Source organism: Schistocerca serialis, chromosome 5 (assembly GCF_023864345.2).
Source record: "Schistocerca serialis cubense isolate TAMUIC-IGC-003099 chromosome 5, iqSchSeri2.2, whole genome shotgun sequence".
NCBI lineage: Eukaryota > Metazoa > Arthropoda > Insecta > Orthoptera > Acrididae > Schistocerca > Schistocerca serialis.
Window position 1 is genome coordinate 481,741,912 of NC_064642.1, and position 17,120 is coordinate 481,759,031.

Genomic DNA, 17,120 nt, shown 5'->3' on the forward strand with positions numbered 1-17,120 from the left:
GTATTTTTCATAACTGCTTCTGTTTCTTGGCACAACATGAGTGCAGAATTTTGCTGTCTATTTTTGCTTATTAAGTGTTTAAAGTAAATAATACTTTACTGTTGGAAATACCAAACATTTTTCTTTGTTGAAAGTGTCCCATTTGTATGCAATTTTTTTTCTCTATATTTAACATTTTGTTGTCACCTGTCCCATATCTTTGTGGAAACACAATATAAGATTTCTGGAATTCAATAAAACAAAGTTAGAAAGGTCACTTGAATCCAGAATGAGAGGGAGCTGCTTGTTGTGAGTACAAAGGGAGTCAATGTCATTTTATACAGGAATGATCACCACTAAGTAGGATGAGTGAATGAATGGACGCAAAGAACTGTCCTCCTCAGGAACACCCATTACCCAAATGTAGACCATATTCAGTAGCACGAATCATGGGACTTATGTGCTTGGTATACCACATAGGCCATTTGGATCCTCCCAACCCACATTAGTTGTCCTTAATACTGGAGATCAGAAAAAGTCTCTCTCCTCCTGCACACCGCCTTGGATTTAACCTCTGTTAACAATCCCTATCTCTCTTTTTTTTCCAGGGTGGAACTGAATTATTAGCAAATTATTCACACCATTATATCTTTCTATTCATCTTCCCTCCTCCCTCTCTTTCTAGTTTTTCCTCATCTCCTTTTCCACTTTACTCAAGGTTCTTAATAACAGTATCCATTCCACTACTCTTTTCTGTTTCTCTCAGTTCATCTTCACTATTCACTTTGTCTTTGTGTCAGCCCTGTAGTGAAGCTGGCACTGTGCTTAGCAACGGGTCATTTTTGATCCTCTCCATCTGTTTTCCTCATGTTCACACAACAGGCTGGTATCGCTCGTCTTCAGGTAATGACCCGTCAATCCTTTTTAATCTTCCTAAACCTAATCCTCTTTCCTCCCTGGGAAAGGCATTCAGCTCTGAGAGCTTGGATAGTGTTTTGTACTTTTATATGTTTTTATTGGCAGTAGTTGCACATCATTTACTGAAGGTAAGTACTGGCCAGCCATTGTGTATTCTTGTAATTTTATAACATCTCTGCCATTTTACAGAGTCAAAATGCAGTGAGTCTTACCATACAATAGTATGCTCAAGATCTTTGACAAATGATATATTAATCTCCCGCCATTTGCTGGAGTTCATCACCCTGTTCACATATACATAGATGCTGAGTCAGTTTTAGCAACAGAGAGATGAAAAAACATGAAGTACTTAATACAAAGGCAGAAGTCTCATTATAGTCTTCAAGTCAGCCAAAGGCAATTGAGTGAATGTGTGAGTGAAAATTGGCCAATGAGACAAAATGAATGAACAGTGTACCAGCATTGTCGATTCACTCTATCTACCTAACACTAATATTTGTTTATATCTTTGTACATATTAAGATGGCATGACAGATATCATTAACTGAACTGTGGGTGAATTTGTAAATAACAGCTGACATCATTACTCAAAACAAATGTAATAGTAATAATAATAATAATTATTATTATTATAATTATTACTATTATTATCATCTTCCAATTTATCCTCACATATTGAATTACTGATCTTCTTATTCACCAACTTTTTAGTTAGCAAATGAAAAGCATACTATGTAAGGGAATATATACAGAAGCCATGAAAGAAATTATTTTAATGTATTTACTTGTAAAATCTCTTCTTTATTTTTAAGTACAGATTAGGAGTTTGAAAAGTAGACAAACATTTTTCATCAGAACATATCTCTCACAGCTTGTTTAATAACAAGTACTGAATGTAGGCAACATAAACTTTTAAACTCTGAACTTACAGTCTCAATAATACTGCAGCAATCAGTCACATTGCAACACAACACATTTACTTTTCACTTTTTTTTAGTTCAAATCAACTGTTCATAAATGAATGAACTGACGAGAAAATTCATGATATGTATGCAAAGAGATCAGCTATATATACAATTTTTATGTTCACTTTTCATTTGAAAAATTAATGTAAGATACACATGATCCTGAAGCACATAATATCTTTTCATCAACACATTCCTTCTCATGTTTGCCCTGGAGATGGACTTGTGAATACATGGAAAAAACTGAAACCTTCCTTTATTTTGTTTTTAAATTACTGTTGTATGCCAAAATTACTGCTTTAAATAAATTCTACAAAATGTCTGATCAGACAACTACAGTCTACCATATCCTCCTTTTGCTGTATTTTCCTTTTAAGCTGCAAACATTTTTGGACACTGATGTTTCCTTGTACAATATAAGATATATTACAGCAGTTATTGACACATGATACTATTATTCCAGATCATGTATGAAATTTCAAAGAAAATTTCAAATCAGTATAAGCAAACCTCAACAAGGAATCAAAGACTGCAGATCTCTTTTGTGCGTGTCAAGGTTGCAAGAACTTGTGCTTCAGGAGCTTTACTATACTCAAAACAGCCTTTTCTTTATTGCAATAGGACTTCAAAATAAGCCTCCTGAACAACATATTTTTACACTGTGTTCTTAAACACTTTTAAACACTCGTACAAAACCACATACATTCCTGTAATAAAATATTTACAACATCAACACTGCATTCAAATAAAGCACACAATATCGCTCTTGCACCCTGGTTTGCACTTCTGGCAGATCAAGTAACATAAAATCAGCTGTTACTTGCTCTCGTTTTCAAATTTTCTCTGTCATGTATACAATCACTTTTTCTGGCCCTATTTACAAAAAAATATATATTTAGAAAAATAAACTCACAGGGGAACACCAGTTGGCAAAGAAGTGAATATATGCATGACAGAACAACTTTCTCTCTTAAAAATTTAAAGAAGAAATTGAACACTGGCGTATTATGTGGGAATGTAATTAACAGCAAAGTATTTTTGTCTCGGAAGACTTCTCCTTTCTCACTTTTCTTAAAGATGTAAAAACACGCAAAATAATATTTTTTCTTACTCAGAACTTTTGAAACTATTCTGAAAATCATTCCAAATTGTTTATTATGGAACACGATTGTTCATGTAGAGTTTTAATGCAAGGCAGGAACAGAACTTCTATCTGAACAACATGGCCACAATACAATTTACATGTAGAAGAGACACATAATTACTACTCTTGTGCTTAGGCTGAAACTAATTTCAAAATAACACAAAAAATGTAACGAGGTACATCAATATCAGAATCAAACACAAATACTGTGTTCCTGTTTGCTACATAATTGCCCATTAAATGCACAGTCACTTTGTCCCCCAATGTTTGAATGAATAAACTGGTGAGGACAAAGCTTCTGGCAATCTCTCCAATTTAATTTTGGGGCATTTTGTGTCCTATGATTTCACTAAAAAAATGTAAGTAAAAATGCCAAAATAATTTTTTTCATAATACATAAATAAAAATCTTGCCATAAACTTCCACAAAAAAAATTATAAAAACTGAAGAGCATTCTTGACCAATGCTATGTTCTGTTGCACTGTAAGTTAAGGGTCAAAAAGGAAAAACAATAAAGGATATAAACTGTCAAAATTCATAGAATTTTAGGCATTTTCCTGCAACAAGATATAAATATACTGGTTCACATAATAATAATGGTGATGTTGCAGTTCCTCATAAATACATTCAGAACCACTGAAAGGGGACTGAAACAAAACTGATCAAAGGAGATATGCTGAATATGTTTCTTTTTTACTTTTTTTTACTTTTATGAAACTGGATCTGGTTTAGCAGCAGTGGCAACTGTGGCTGAAGTGGGAACAGTAGCAGCAGCTGCCAGAATTTCATCAAATGACTGCTCTAAGCAATGCTTAAGCTCAGCATAGCTGACAACAAGTACACTCTGCTCATCACGTGACATCAGGCATATCTGCAACAAGAAATCTCTCTTAAGCAAATTTTCAAATATTTTCTTTGCCTCATAAGACTATTGCAAAATGGTGAAGAGTGTATCAAAATTTTTAAATTCAAACTAAAGCTACTGAAAGGTTGGTAACAATTTTGCATAATGTAGAAAGCTTGACAAGCATACACTATCCATAACTGGAAGGCCAGAGGTTATACGGGCAGCTGAAGGGAGTGGGGGGAGGGGGAGAAGGGGAAAGCAGGAAGTAGTAATAAAAGAGAGAAACAGCAAACCACAATCCTCTATATGGGAATAAAAATTAAGAGGGGGGGGGGGGGGGACACTTGCTATAATTTAATACTATATATTAACTTCTAATTCACTTAGTTACTTTTCATATGACTAATAGAATTTCTTTATTTCAATCACAGATTACTACTGTTAGCTTGATAAGTATGCGAGAGCATGATAACTCAAACAATGGAAAATCCAGGACGGAATGTAACAATAACAGAGAAGGAAAGTTGCTACTCACCATACAGCGGAGATGCTGAGTTGCAATAGGCACAATAAAAAGATTCACACACACATAGCTTTCGGCCGTTAAGGCCTTTGTCAGCATTAGACACACACACACACACACACACACACACACACACACACACGCACGCACGCACGCACGCACGCAAACGCAACTTGCACACACGACTGCAGTCTCAGAGAGCTGAAACTATCAGCTCTCTGAGACTGCAGACGTTTGCACGAGTGTGTGTATGCGTGTGTGTATGTATGTCTACTGCTGACAAAGGTCTAAATGACCGAAAGCTATGAGAGCATGATAACTGTTATGTTACGTTAAGCTAAAGTTTTACTGGAGTATTCAGAAATTTACGTTCATTTTGCACTGGCATTACTACTGTTACACTGTTTAAATATAGGGGATGGAGCAGCTTCAATCTTTAATAAAATATAGCTCACCAATTTCAATAACATTTAAACTTTCCTTATTTGTGCAGTGAATGATAATTACAGCACTAACATGAATTCCATTACTGTACTCTAGTTATTGTCCCCACTAACTACACGTAGAATGCACAAAAGTATGACTTTTGGGGAGAAAGACAGTAAATGGGCAGCGAATCATATTACCACAGAGAGGCAGACAGCACCAAATTTCTCTTCTCCAGAAACACTTTCTTGCCATAGCTATGCTACATTTTATATCCTCTCTACTCAGGAGCTATCTCCAGATAATTTGTATTGTGAATCTGATAAACATTCCTTCAAGAACTGTTTCTGCTTGTTTCATGTTAGTTGCTTGTTGAAGAAGTATGTTTATGTCAATAAATGTTGTGGCAAGAAGTGAGGGTTACAACATGTGGTCCTACAGTATTTTAAACACAACAAAGTTTTCAATCTGAACTCTTTCTGGATTTATTTATTTCACAATCATAAGTTTGGAATGTGTGATGTTTTCAAGTGAAACAATAAGAAGTGCATAAAACATATTATTTATTAATTAGAAAAGTGCACTCAGATTGAGCATTAATAGGCAAGTTTACACAGGTTTTAGTCTTTGCTATAGTCTGTCACAGTTTTCATTCTCTTTGCACACATTATAATGGTATTTGTTACTTATCTGTCTGAAGTTCAGTCGGTTTGTGGAATTTGTTGTTGGTATGTATTTTACGACGAAATGCCTATTATACGTCTCTCGTTCCTAACCTAACTCGTCTCTCGTTCCTTAAACCTAACTAACCTAAGGACATCCCACACATCCATGCCCAAGGCAGGATTCGAACCTGCGACCGTAGCAGCAGTGCGGTTCCAGACCGAAGCACCTAGAACCGCTCGGCCACACTGGCCGGTTGAATTTGCAGAAAACATCCTGTTACTTTAATGTGAGACTGGGGCAGTCACTGTAAAAATTTCAACAAGAAAACGGTGAGACAACATGTTATCCTTCTATATGTACCACACACTCCACTACTCTCTGCCATTTATACCAAGAACATAAGATTTAATGTGTCAGTTCAGATGCATGATTTTATAACTGTTTCAAACCAAGCTGTATTATTTAAGGCAATCATCATGAGCACATACAATGAAGACAGAGTTAATAAGTCTTAAGGTCAATATAAATGTCTAGTCATAGCGGATAATTGCAGAAAATTACATAAATAATCATTACTAATTTGAAACAAGAAGAATATATTAATAAACTGTTTGGTTGGTTGAGTGGATTCCTGTTCACATATTAGAGCAGACCACGCTGAATATATGTTCCACAGATTTATCCTTGCAACACAGTTGTTTGGCAACCATTTTACAACACAGTTATTTGGCAACCATTTTACAAAAGTCTCATGCAAAGGATGTTATTTGTGCTAGGAATATACACCATTTAAATTCAGCAATTACAAGAAAAGAAGAAGAAAAGTAGAATGGCCACTAAATTTAGCATCTAAGAAGTGATTATTTACTTTTAATTTGAAACATACATTACACAAACATACATTAAATTTGCCAAGTTTATGGGAGTCTCAATAATGAGTGAATCAATGACTGATGAGTGGACATGATTGCAGGATTAGAGAAAGTTATCTATGAAGTGTGAACTGACTTTCATGAAGATTAAGATGACAATGACTGACTAAAACAAATGTCACCAGTGAGTCACCTTAAGTATTTCCAAACTGAGTTTGTGCAACAAATAATACCTCTTTTAGCAATGGAATCACTTATGTAGGAAGGTACATATTTCGATGTACAGTAAACAGTTCTGGTAAACGTGCACTTATGGTATCTGCAGCTGCTGTGCTGTGTGCTGATGGTAACAGCTCACTTGTTGAACAATGGGAATTATATAAGACAAACCTTGAGTCAGTTGTTGGTTGCCAATCAAAATGCTCATTCATAATTTCCTGTGGTTAGTAAATAAAGACAGCTGGTATTTTGTTCTGTTAGGTTACGCTGTAACCACAATGTCGAAATTTTTGGCAAACTCAGAAATGAAATGTACAAGTAGGTTATTGCAATGGTGAATGTACATCTCGGACTACATTACACATAAATCAATTATGGCAATTGTATTTTTGTGTCGAGATTCACTGGCTTCGCCAATTCTCAGGCAAATTATCACAGTCCGTCCTAGCTTACACCTCAGACTATACTATAGGTAGTTTAGTTTTTTCCCCAGTTATCAAATATGAAAATAAGCAAGAAACCTTGAAATTATAATTACCAGGTAAGTAAAACTACTACTAGCATTTTCAATACCGAAAACAAATGTCATCAACTTGTACATTCTGTCAAAGAAGATCGCTGGATTCGGCAACTCTCAATAACTAGTGCATACTATCACCTGACTGACTACAACCAACATCAATGCAAGAACTGCTCACACAGCAAATGTACATCAACCACAATTCTTTTTACACTGCATTTGATATCACTCTCTGGATGAGGCTCAATTAATTATCATTCGTGCAGGTATCAATAAACTATTTGTTTGAAATTATTTGATTATGTTCCCTGAAAATCTTTAACTGTAGTCAAATCTCTACTTACTGATATGAAATTTATGATTTACTTAGTCAATTCCTCTCAGCTATTCACAGAAAAATCTCTCATGCATTAAATTTGGTAATGTACAGTGAATGTATGCGTGGCACATATTAAATAATAGGTATGTATAAATGAGCAAAGTAAATTAGTCTGAGTGAAGAAACATAGTATGGGACACTTTTTAAAAAAAAAAAAAAAATTTACAAGGTATGTAGTCAAATGGCTGTAAATGACTAGAAACTTGCTTAAAATCTAATAACGTACTTATTTGGATAACTATCAATGCCATTCATATGGAAAACAGTGCGACCACTAGAGTAACCGGAAAATCAGTGTCCTAGCCTTAGTGTATTGCAGTCAGACACACACTATTAGTAAGACTGTCATAGACATAAGAAAGTGGAAGGCAATTAGCCTTGTGAACATTTTTAAGCTGTAGCATGAAAAGGTACATTGATTTTCCACTATGGGTAATGAAGATGTAATTGGATATGAAAAGGATAATTGCTGCTCACCATACAGCGAAGATTCTGAGCTGCAAAAAGGCACAACAAAAAGACTGTCAGAAAGTTAGGTTTCAGCCAACACGGCCTTTGTCAAAAGTAGACACCACACACAGATGTACACACTCACCACAAATGCAACTAACATACACATGACCACAATCACTGGTAGCTGGAGACGCACTGCAAGCAGCAGGGTGTTGTGGGAGAGGCAACCGGGTGGGGTTAAGGAGGAGGCTGGGGCAGGGGGGGGGGGGAGGGGGGAGGAGGGACAGCAGAGCAGATAGGTGCAGTCGGGAGGTTAGACAGAGGGTGGGGGGAGATGGGGGTTATCGGAAAAGGAAAGAAGTAAAAAGACTTATTTTATTTCAATAAGACGAAACATCTCGTTACAAAAATACGCATTTTCTCGGAGTCACAAGACAGATTTAAAATACCTTCACTCATTTCAGAAATAACCTCAGAAAAAAAAATAGTCCCCTTGAAAGAATTGTATAAGGCAGGGAAAACTTGTGTAAAGCAATACTATATGTGACCGCCAATAAAATTTTGGTTCTACTGTGTTCATTATTGTTGGTTATTACCCTTTGTGGTATGTCTATTATTTTACAGGTATTGCGTGATTTTCTTTTGAGAAATATATGAGCACATAGCATACAAACTGCCAGCGACTGGCACAATTTTGTTCTTCTACTGTCCACGCTTTCTAATATATAAACTACTTCCAAAGTGCCAAAATGTATTACGATAAATAAAATGTCTATAAAATGCTGCACTGTACAACATACTTGCGGTGAGACAATCACAATTCTCAGGCCTCTGGCCTGCCAAGGATCACATCTGTCCTGGGTCTATATACACTCCTGGAAATGGAAAAAAGAACACATTGACACCGGTGTGTCAGACCCACCATACTTGCTCCGGACACTGCGAGAGGGCTGTACAAGCAATGATCACACGCACGGCACAGCGGACACACCAGGAACCGCGGTGTTGGCCGTCGAATGGCGCTAGCTGCGCAGCATTTGTGCACCGCCGCCGTCAGTGTCAGCCAGTTTGCCGTGGCATACGGAGCTCCATCGCAGTCTTTAACACTGGTAGCATGCCGCGACAGCGTGGACGTGAACCGTATGTGCAGTTGACGGACTTTGAGCGAGGGCGTATAGTGGGCATGCGGGAGGCCGGGTGGACGTACCGCCGAATTGCTCAACACGTGGGGCGTGAGGTCTCCACAGTACATCGATGTTGTCGCCAGTGGTCGGCGGAAGGTGCACGTGCCCGTCGACCTGGGACCGGACCGCAGCGACGCACGGACGCACGCCAAGACCGTAGGATCCTACGCAGTGCCGTAGGGGACCACACCGCCACTTCCCAGCAAATTAGGAACAATGTTGCTCCTGGGGTATCGGCGAGGACCATTCGCAACCGTCTCCATGAAGCTGGGCTACGGTCCCGCACACCGTTAGGCTGTCTTCCGCTCACGCCCCAACATCGTGCAGCCCGCCTCCAGTGGTGTCGCGACAGGCGTGAATGGAGGGACGAATGGAGAAGTGTCGTCTTCAGCGATGAGAGTCGCTTCTGCCTTGGTGCCAATGATGGTCGTAAGCGTGTTTGGCGCCGTGCAGGTGAGCGCCACAATCAGGACTGCATACGACCGAGGCACACAGGGCCAACACCCGGCATCATGGTGTGGGGAGCGATCTCCTACACTGGCCGTACACCACTGGTGATCGTCGAGGGGACACTGAATAGTGCACGGTACATCCAAATCGTTATCGAACCCATCGTTCTACCATTCCTACACCGGCAAGGGAACTTGCTGTTCCAACAGGACAATGCACGTCCGCATGTATCCCGTGCCACCCAACGTGCTCTAGAAGGTGTAAGTCAACTACCCTGGCCAGCAAGATCTCCGGATCTGTCCCCCATTGAGCATGTTTGGGACTGGATGAAGCGTCGTCTCACGCGGTCTGCACGTCCAGCACGAACGCTGGTCCAACTGAGGCACCCTGTGGAAATGGCATGGCAAGCCGTTCCACAGGACTACATCCAGCATCTCTACGATCGTCTCCATGGGAGAATAGCAGCCTGCATTGCTGCGAAAGGTGGATATACACTGTACTAGTGCCGACATTGTGCATGCTCTGTTGCCTGTGTCTATGTGCCTGTGGTTCTGTCAATGTGATCATGTGATGTATCTGACCCCAGGAATGTGTCAATAAAGTTTCCCCTTCCTGGGACAATGAATTCACGGTGTTCTTATTTCAATTTCCAGGAGTGTATAAACCATGAAATTCCGCCGTATTGTGCCACACACAAACAGACCTGGTCTGCAGTCAGAATGGTGAGACTACATTCTATGGGCAGGGCCTGCACATTAATGGGAAATGATGGGCTTCAGATTGGAAGGCCTGATCCATTACAGGTACCTGCAGAAATGACCTGGGTTTATGCCACCCACATAGCAGCAACTTGTGCCAACGTACCCATGGGCTTCCTAGAGGAATCCTTCCTAAACACACAGAATCCTAAATCCCTCACCTGGTTAACATTTATTGATGACATCTTCATGATCTGGATTGATGGTGAGGACACCCTATCCACATTCCTCCAGCGACTCAACACCTTCTCCCCCATTCGCTTCACCTGCTCCTACTCAACCCATCAAGCCACCTTCCTCGATGCTGACCACCTCAAAGATGGCTATATCAGTATCTCTGTCCAAATCAAATCTACCAGCCACCAGCAATACCTCCACTTCGACAGCTGCCACACATTCCATACCAAGAAATACCTTCCATACAGTGTAGCCACCTGTGGCCATCGCATCTGTAGTGACAAGCGATCCCTTTCAAAATATATCCAGGGTCTCACTGAGGCCTTTAGAGATTGTAATTATCTTCCCAACCTTACACAAAAACAAATCTCCCACATCTTATCTTTCCAGTCACCGAACACCTCCCAAAGTCCCACCGCCCGACCACAGAGAAGCTTTCCCCTTGTGACTCGATACTACCCAGGACTGGAGCAACTGAATTACATTCTCCACCAGGGTTTCGAGTGCCTCTCGCCATACCCTGAAATAGGAAATTCCCTAACCACCATCCTTACCACTCCTCCACCAATTGTACACAATATCCTCATCATCCTTACACAACCCCTGCTTCCAGCCCCTTACCTCACAGCCCATATCCCTGTAACAAGACCTAGATGCAAGACCTGTCCCATACATCCTTCCACCACCATCTACTCCAGTCCTGTCACAAATATCACCTATTCCATCAAAGGCAGGGCTACCTGCGAAACCAGCCATGTGATCTACAAGCTAAGCTGCAACCACTGTGCTGCATTCTACGAGGACATAACATCCAACAACCTATTTGCCAGCATGACAGCATGATTGGCCACTGACAAATGTGGCCAAGAATCAACTGGACCGCCCTGCTGCTGAGTACGTCACACAACAGGATGTCCTTCACTTCAGTGCTGCTTCACAGCCTGTGCCATCTGTATTCTTCCCACCAACACCAGCTTCTCTGAACTGCGCAGGTGGAAACACCCCCTGCAATATATCCTACATTCCCGTAACCCCCCTAGCCTCAACCTTTGTTAGTCATTGTCCTTACCCATCCAACCCCGTTCCCCTTTCCCATTCCTCCACAACACAGCACTCATTCCACCAAAGCACCCAGTCTTTTACTTCTCTCCTTTCCTGCTAAGCCCCCCCCCCTCCGACCTCCCTCCCCCTGCCCCGCCCTCTGTCTAACATTCCGAATGCACCTGGCTGCCTCACACATCACCTCTTCCCTGCACGCTTGTAGCAGCACTTTACCATCCCCACCCCCTAACCTGCTATCCTTCCCCCTCCCTGCCCTAGCCTCCTCTTACCCCCACCTGGATGCCTCTCTCTTAATACCCTGCTGCTCCCAGTCTGGCTCTAGCTATCGGGGTCAGTGGTCATGTGTGGACTTGAGATATGGTGTGAGCAATATAGTAACAGTCACTGTGACAATGCCAATGACGCCATGGGGGCAAGATACAACTTATTATACAGTCACACTATTGTAATCTGTTAGATGACACAGACTGTTTGTGGATTTCGGCTTTTTCAGTACACTTGTGATGTTCTGAATGATGAAGTACTTTTGTCCTGCATGGCTACTGTAAACAAGAGTACAACATATAATACACTGTTTATCAGAAGCATCATACTAATTTCACAACTGGCTCTTGGACTTGCACTATTAATTTCCAATAGTAACTACAGTACTTTGAGAAACAAAATTTGATAAGAAGGGGTTGGAAAGTGTACAGAAATACATAGGTGAGTAAGACTGGATAATAGGAAGTCCTAGATCCTGATCAGACGTTACTTCACTATCCGATATCGTGGTAAAGAACCAGTGGAACAAGGCAACTAATTTATTCTTAGTGGGACATCCATAACTGTTACTTGGATTGTTCATACAGAATAAAAACCACTGCAACTGAAATTTCAGAATTCCTTTATTTGGATAAAGGCATGCACATTATAAGGGTTTCAGGACACTAATCCCATCTTCAGGTGCTATTTAATTGTCTACGACACTACTGCACAAGTCACGTACCAAAACTGACAAATTCAATAGTAGTATGAGAGAACATGTGTGAGGAGACATGAGAAATGTGGGGTCATCCAGTAAGACTCTAGACGAATAGGGCGTAACAGACAAAACAGAACTAAATCCATAAGTATGCACACTCAGATGGAAAAATATAATCTGATGACCTATTATATGTTTATAGATTTAGTACTGTTTTTTCGGTTAGGCCGTTTTTGCCTCAGGTCTTACTGGATGACCCCACATTTTTCATGCTTTACCTGCACAGTCTCTCTCATATTGCTGGATACATATGGTAATTTTTCTACATGACTTGTCATCCACAATTAAGTAGCACCTGAAGATGAGATTAGTGTCCTGAAACCCGGGTAGTGTACATGCCTTTATTCAAATAAAGGAACTTCAAAATTACAACTGCTGCAGATTTTATTCGCATAGGTAACACTTGGTTCAAGAATCATGAAAGAAGGTTATATACGTGGAAGAGGCCTGGAGACACTCGAAGATTTCAGACAGATTATATAATGGTAAGACAGAAATCTAGGAACCAGGTTTTAAATTGTAAGACATTTCCAGGGGAAGATGTGGACTCTGACCACTATTTATTGGTTATGAACTGTAGAGCGAAATTGAAGAAACTGCAAAAATGTAGTAATTTAAGAAGATGGGACCTGGATAAACTGAAAGAACCAGAGGTTGTAGAGAGTTTCAGAGAGAGCATTAGGGAACGATTGACAAATACAGCAGAAAGAAACACAGTAGAAGAAGAATGGGTAGCTTTGAGAGATGAAATAGTGAAGGTCGCAGAGAATCAAGTAGGTAAAAAGATGAGGGCCAGCAAAAATCCTTGGGTAACAGGAGAGATATTGAATTTAATTGATGAAAGGAGAAAATATAAAAATGCAGTAAATTAAACAAGCGAAAAGGAATACAAACGTCTCAAAAACGAGACTGACAAGGAGTACAAAATGGGTAAGCAAGGATGGCTAGAGGGCAGTTGTAAGGAGGTACAGGCATATTATCACTAGGGGTAAGATAGATACTGCCTACAGAAAAATTAAAGAGACCTTTGGAGAAAAGACAACCACCTGTACGAATATCAAAAGCTCAGATGGAAAACCAGTTCTAAGCAAAGATGGGAAAGCAGAAACATGGATGGAGTACACAAGGGGGGACCTAAAATTAACTGGAATTTCTTTCTAGAAAGCATATACTTTATTTTTTCAAATACAACCTTAATCTCCTTCAAAGTACTCTCCATTAGCTTTAATACACTTGTCGAAACGTCCATTCCAGTGTTCGAAGCACCTTTTAAATACGTCCTCTTTGACGCCTGCTATCACTTTCATGACATAGCATTTTACGTCTTCCACATTCGCAAAACGCTTCCCTCTCAAGTCTCTTTTCATCCTCGGGAATAGGAAGAAGTCCGAGGGTGCTAAATTCGGTAAATAGGGCATGTGGGTCAAGGTAGTTGTCTTCGTTGAGGCCAAAAACTGGCAAACACTGCGAGCCGTGTGGGCGGGAGCGTTGTCGTGATGCAGGAACCACATGCCAGAATCCCACAAAGCCGGAGGTTTTCGCGAAAAACTTCTGCGAAGCCGTTTCATAACCTCCAAATAGAATTGTTGGTTTACTGTCTGGTTTCCAGGGGCAAATTCAGAGTGTACGATCCCTTTGATGTCAAAAAAACAGATCAACATCGTTTTCACATTCAATTTCACTTGTCGAGCTTTTTTTGGTCGAGGTGAGTCAGTTGACTTCCATTGTGATGACTGTTGTTTACTTTCTGGATCGTACCCATAGCACCATGACTCACCAACTGTAATGATTTTGTTGAAAAAATGTGGATCATCTTTGAACACGTCCTTCATTTCGAGACAGGCTTGAACGCGACGATCCCTTTGATCTCGGGTAAGAAGCTTCGGCACGTATTTTGCTGCCACTCTTTGCATCCCCAAATCGATGGTAAAGATGCGCTGAATTGAGCTCCAGGACAACCCGAACAAGTTCTCGAGTTGGTCGATTGTTCTGCGGCAATCTTCACTGATGAGATCACAGATTTTGTCGATGTTGTCGACACTTCGAGCAGTTGAAGGTCGACCGGAACGGGGCTGATCTTCAACCACCAGTTCTCCCCTTTTAAACCAAGAAAACCATTCGTACCCTTGCGCTTTACTAAGAGCATGGTCTTTGTAGGCTGTCGGAATCATCACAACAGTTTCTGCTGCGTTCTTGCTGAACAAGAAACAAATCTTCACTGCCGCACAGTGTTCATAAGAACTAGCCATTTCCTTGTGTCACGTCTGCACTGTACGCACACTCATAGAACTGCCAAGGAAACCACACTTCTCACTTTTGGGTGACGCCGCATGGCAGAATGACTCAGCAGAGCTCCTACTACAACCGTCTGGCGGCGCAACCTGCTACTACAAGTACACGATGTGCAGCATTATGATTCCAGTTACTTTTGGGTCCCCCTTGTATAAAAGGTCTATATAAGAGTGATGTCCTCGGGGCAATATTATGGAAATGGAAGAGGACATAGTTGAAGATGAGATGGGAGATATGATACTGCGTGAAGAATTTGACAGAGCACTGAAAGACCTAAGTCAAAAAAAGACCTCAGGAATAGACAACATTCCATTAGAGCTACTAATAGCCTTGGGAGAGACAGCCATGACAAAACTGTCATGGTGAGCAAGATAGATGAGACAGGTTAAATACCCTCAGATTTCAAGAAGAATATAATAATTCCAATCCGAAAGAAATCAGGTGCCGACAGGTATGAAAATTATCGAACTATCAGTTCAATAAGTCATAGATGCAAAATACTAACACAAATTCTTTACAGATGAATGGAAGAACTGGTAGAAGCCAAACTTGGGGAAGATGAGTTTGAATTCCGTAGAAATGTTGGAACACGCGAGGCAATACTGACCCTACGACTTACCTTAGAAGACAGATTAAGGAAAGGCAAACCTATGTTTCTAGCAATTGTAGACTTGGAGAAAGCTGTTGACAATGTTGACTGGAATATTCTCTTTCAAATTCTAAAGGTGGCAGTGGTAAAATACAGGCTATTTACAATCAGATGGCAGTTATAAGAGTAGATGGGCATGAAAGGGAAGCAGTGGTGAGAAGGGAGTGAGGCAGGGCTGTAGTCTATCCTCTATGTTATTCAATCTGTATATTGAGCAAGCCGTAAAGGAAACAAAACAAAAATTTGGAGTAGGAATTAAAAACCACGGGGAAGAAATAAAAACATTGAGGTTTGCCAATGACATTGTAATTCTGTCAGAGACAGCAAAGGACCTGGAAGAGCAGTTGAACAGAATGGACGGTGTCTTGAAAGGAGGATATAAGATGAACATCAATAAAATCAAAAGAAGGATACTGGAATGTAGTCGAATGAAGCCTGGTGATGCTGAGGAAATATGATTACGAAATGAGACACATATGGTAGTAGATGAGTTTTGCTATTTGGGGAGCAAAATAACTGATGATGTTCAAAGTAGGGAGGACATAAAATGTAGACTGGCTATGGCAAGGAAAACATTTCTGAAGAAGAGAAATTTGTTAACTTTTAGTATGGATTTAAGTGTCAGGAAGTCTTATCTGAAAGTATTTGTAAGGAGTGTAGCCATGTATGGAAGTGAAACTTGGACAATAATCAGTTTAGACAAGAAGAGGATAGAAGCTTTCGAAATGTGGGGTTAGAGAAGAATGCTGAAGATTAGACGGGTAGATCACATAATTAATGAGCAGGTACTGAATAGTATTGGGGAGAAGAGGAAATTGTGGCACAACCTGACTAAAAGAAGGGACCGGTTGATAGGACACATTCCGAGGCATCAGAGGATCACCAATTTAGTACTGGAAGGGATTGTGGAGGGTAAAAATCGTAAAGGTGTGTGACAGCATAGTTGCTCTGGACAACTTCCATCATCTTCGCATTTCAGTGAAGAATATAACGTTTTTGGTATGAGTATCACAATAGGCATGACTAGCAGCAAGACTGAGGAAGACCACATTTTTATGTAGAAACAGCTGTGGCAGATATTAACATATTCATTAAAAATGAAGGTACATCCAGGAAGGAGGTTAGCGAACAAGGTTTACATTCGTTTGCAGGAAACACAGGTTGACAACTTGCACAGAAAGTAGCTAACAACCACGTTGAAGTGAGAAAAATTAGAGAAACAGATTGTTGTATGTGGACACATAACCAAGAATGTTAGGAGAACTTTATTAGACCGTGGCATGTGCACTAATCACCATAATACAAGCTGAACACAATAATAAGATCCAGCAAGTGTATGCAAACAGTAATAACATGATAACTGAATGCGAGTTTAGTGCGGCAGGGTTTAAATAGGCACTCGCCTGTCTCGGGCTCTGTCGGAAGTTTACAGTGTTAATCTTTTGCGGCCCACTTTTGTGTATGACAACACACTGCTCATGCGCTCGGCTTTCAAGTGTATGCACATTACTTCATTCGTCTACTCCTGAGGAAACGCTTGGATTCACAAGGTGTCCATGGAGTCTTCCTCTGCCAGGTTCTGACTGAGATGACGTGCTGATACTGGGAAATAT

General features: G+C 40.4%; 1 protein-coding gene across 2 annotated transcripts in view; it reads right to left on the reverse strand.

The window, feature by feature from the left end:
• Positions 1-1,664: 1,664 nt before the first annotated feature.
• The window catches only part of LOC126481314 (PAN2-PAN3 deadenylation complex subunit PAN3), a 144,023-nt gene continuing 128,567 nt past the window's right edge, over positions 1,665-17,120 (reverse strand). For both annotated transcript variants that reach the window (XM_050104975.1, XM_050104974.1), the window contains exon 12: positions 1,665-3,877. In XM_050104975.1, coding sequence (XP_049960932.1) covers positions 3,716-3,877 — 162 coding nt within the window. In that variant the 3' untranslated portion in view covers positions 1,665-3,715. The remainder of the gene's footprint in view (positions 3,878-17,120) is intronic.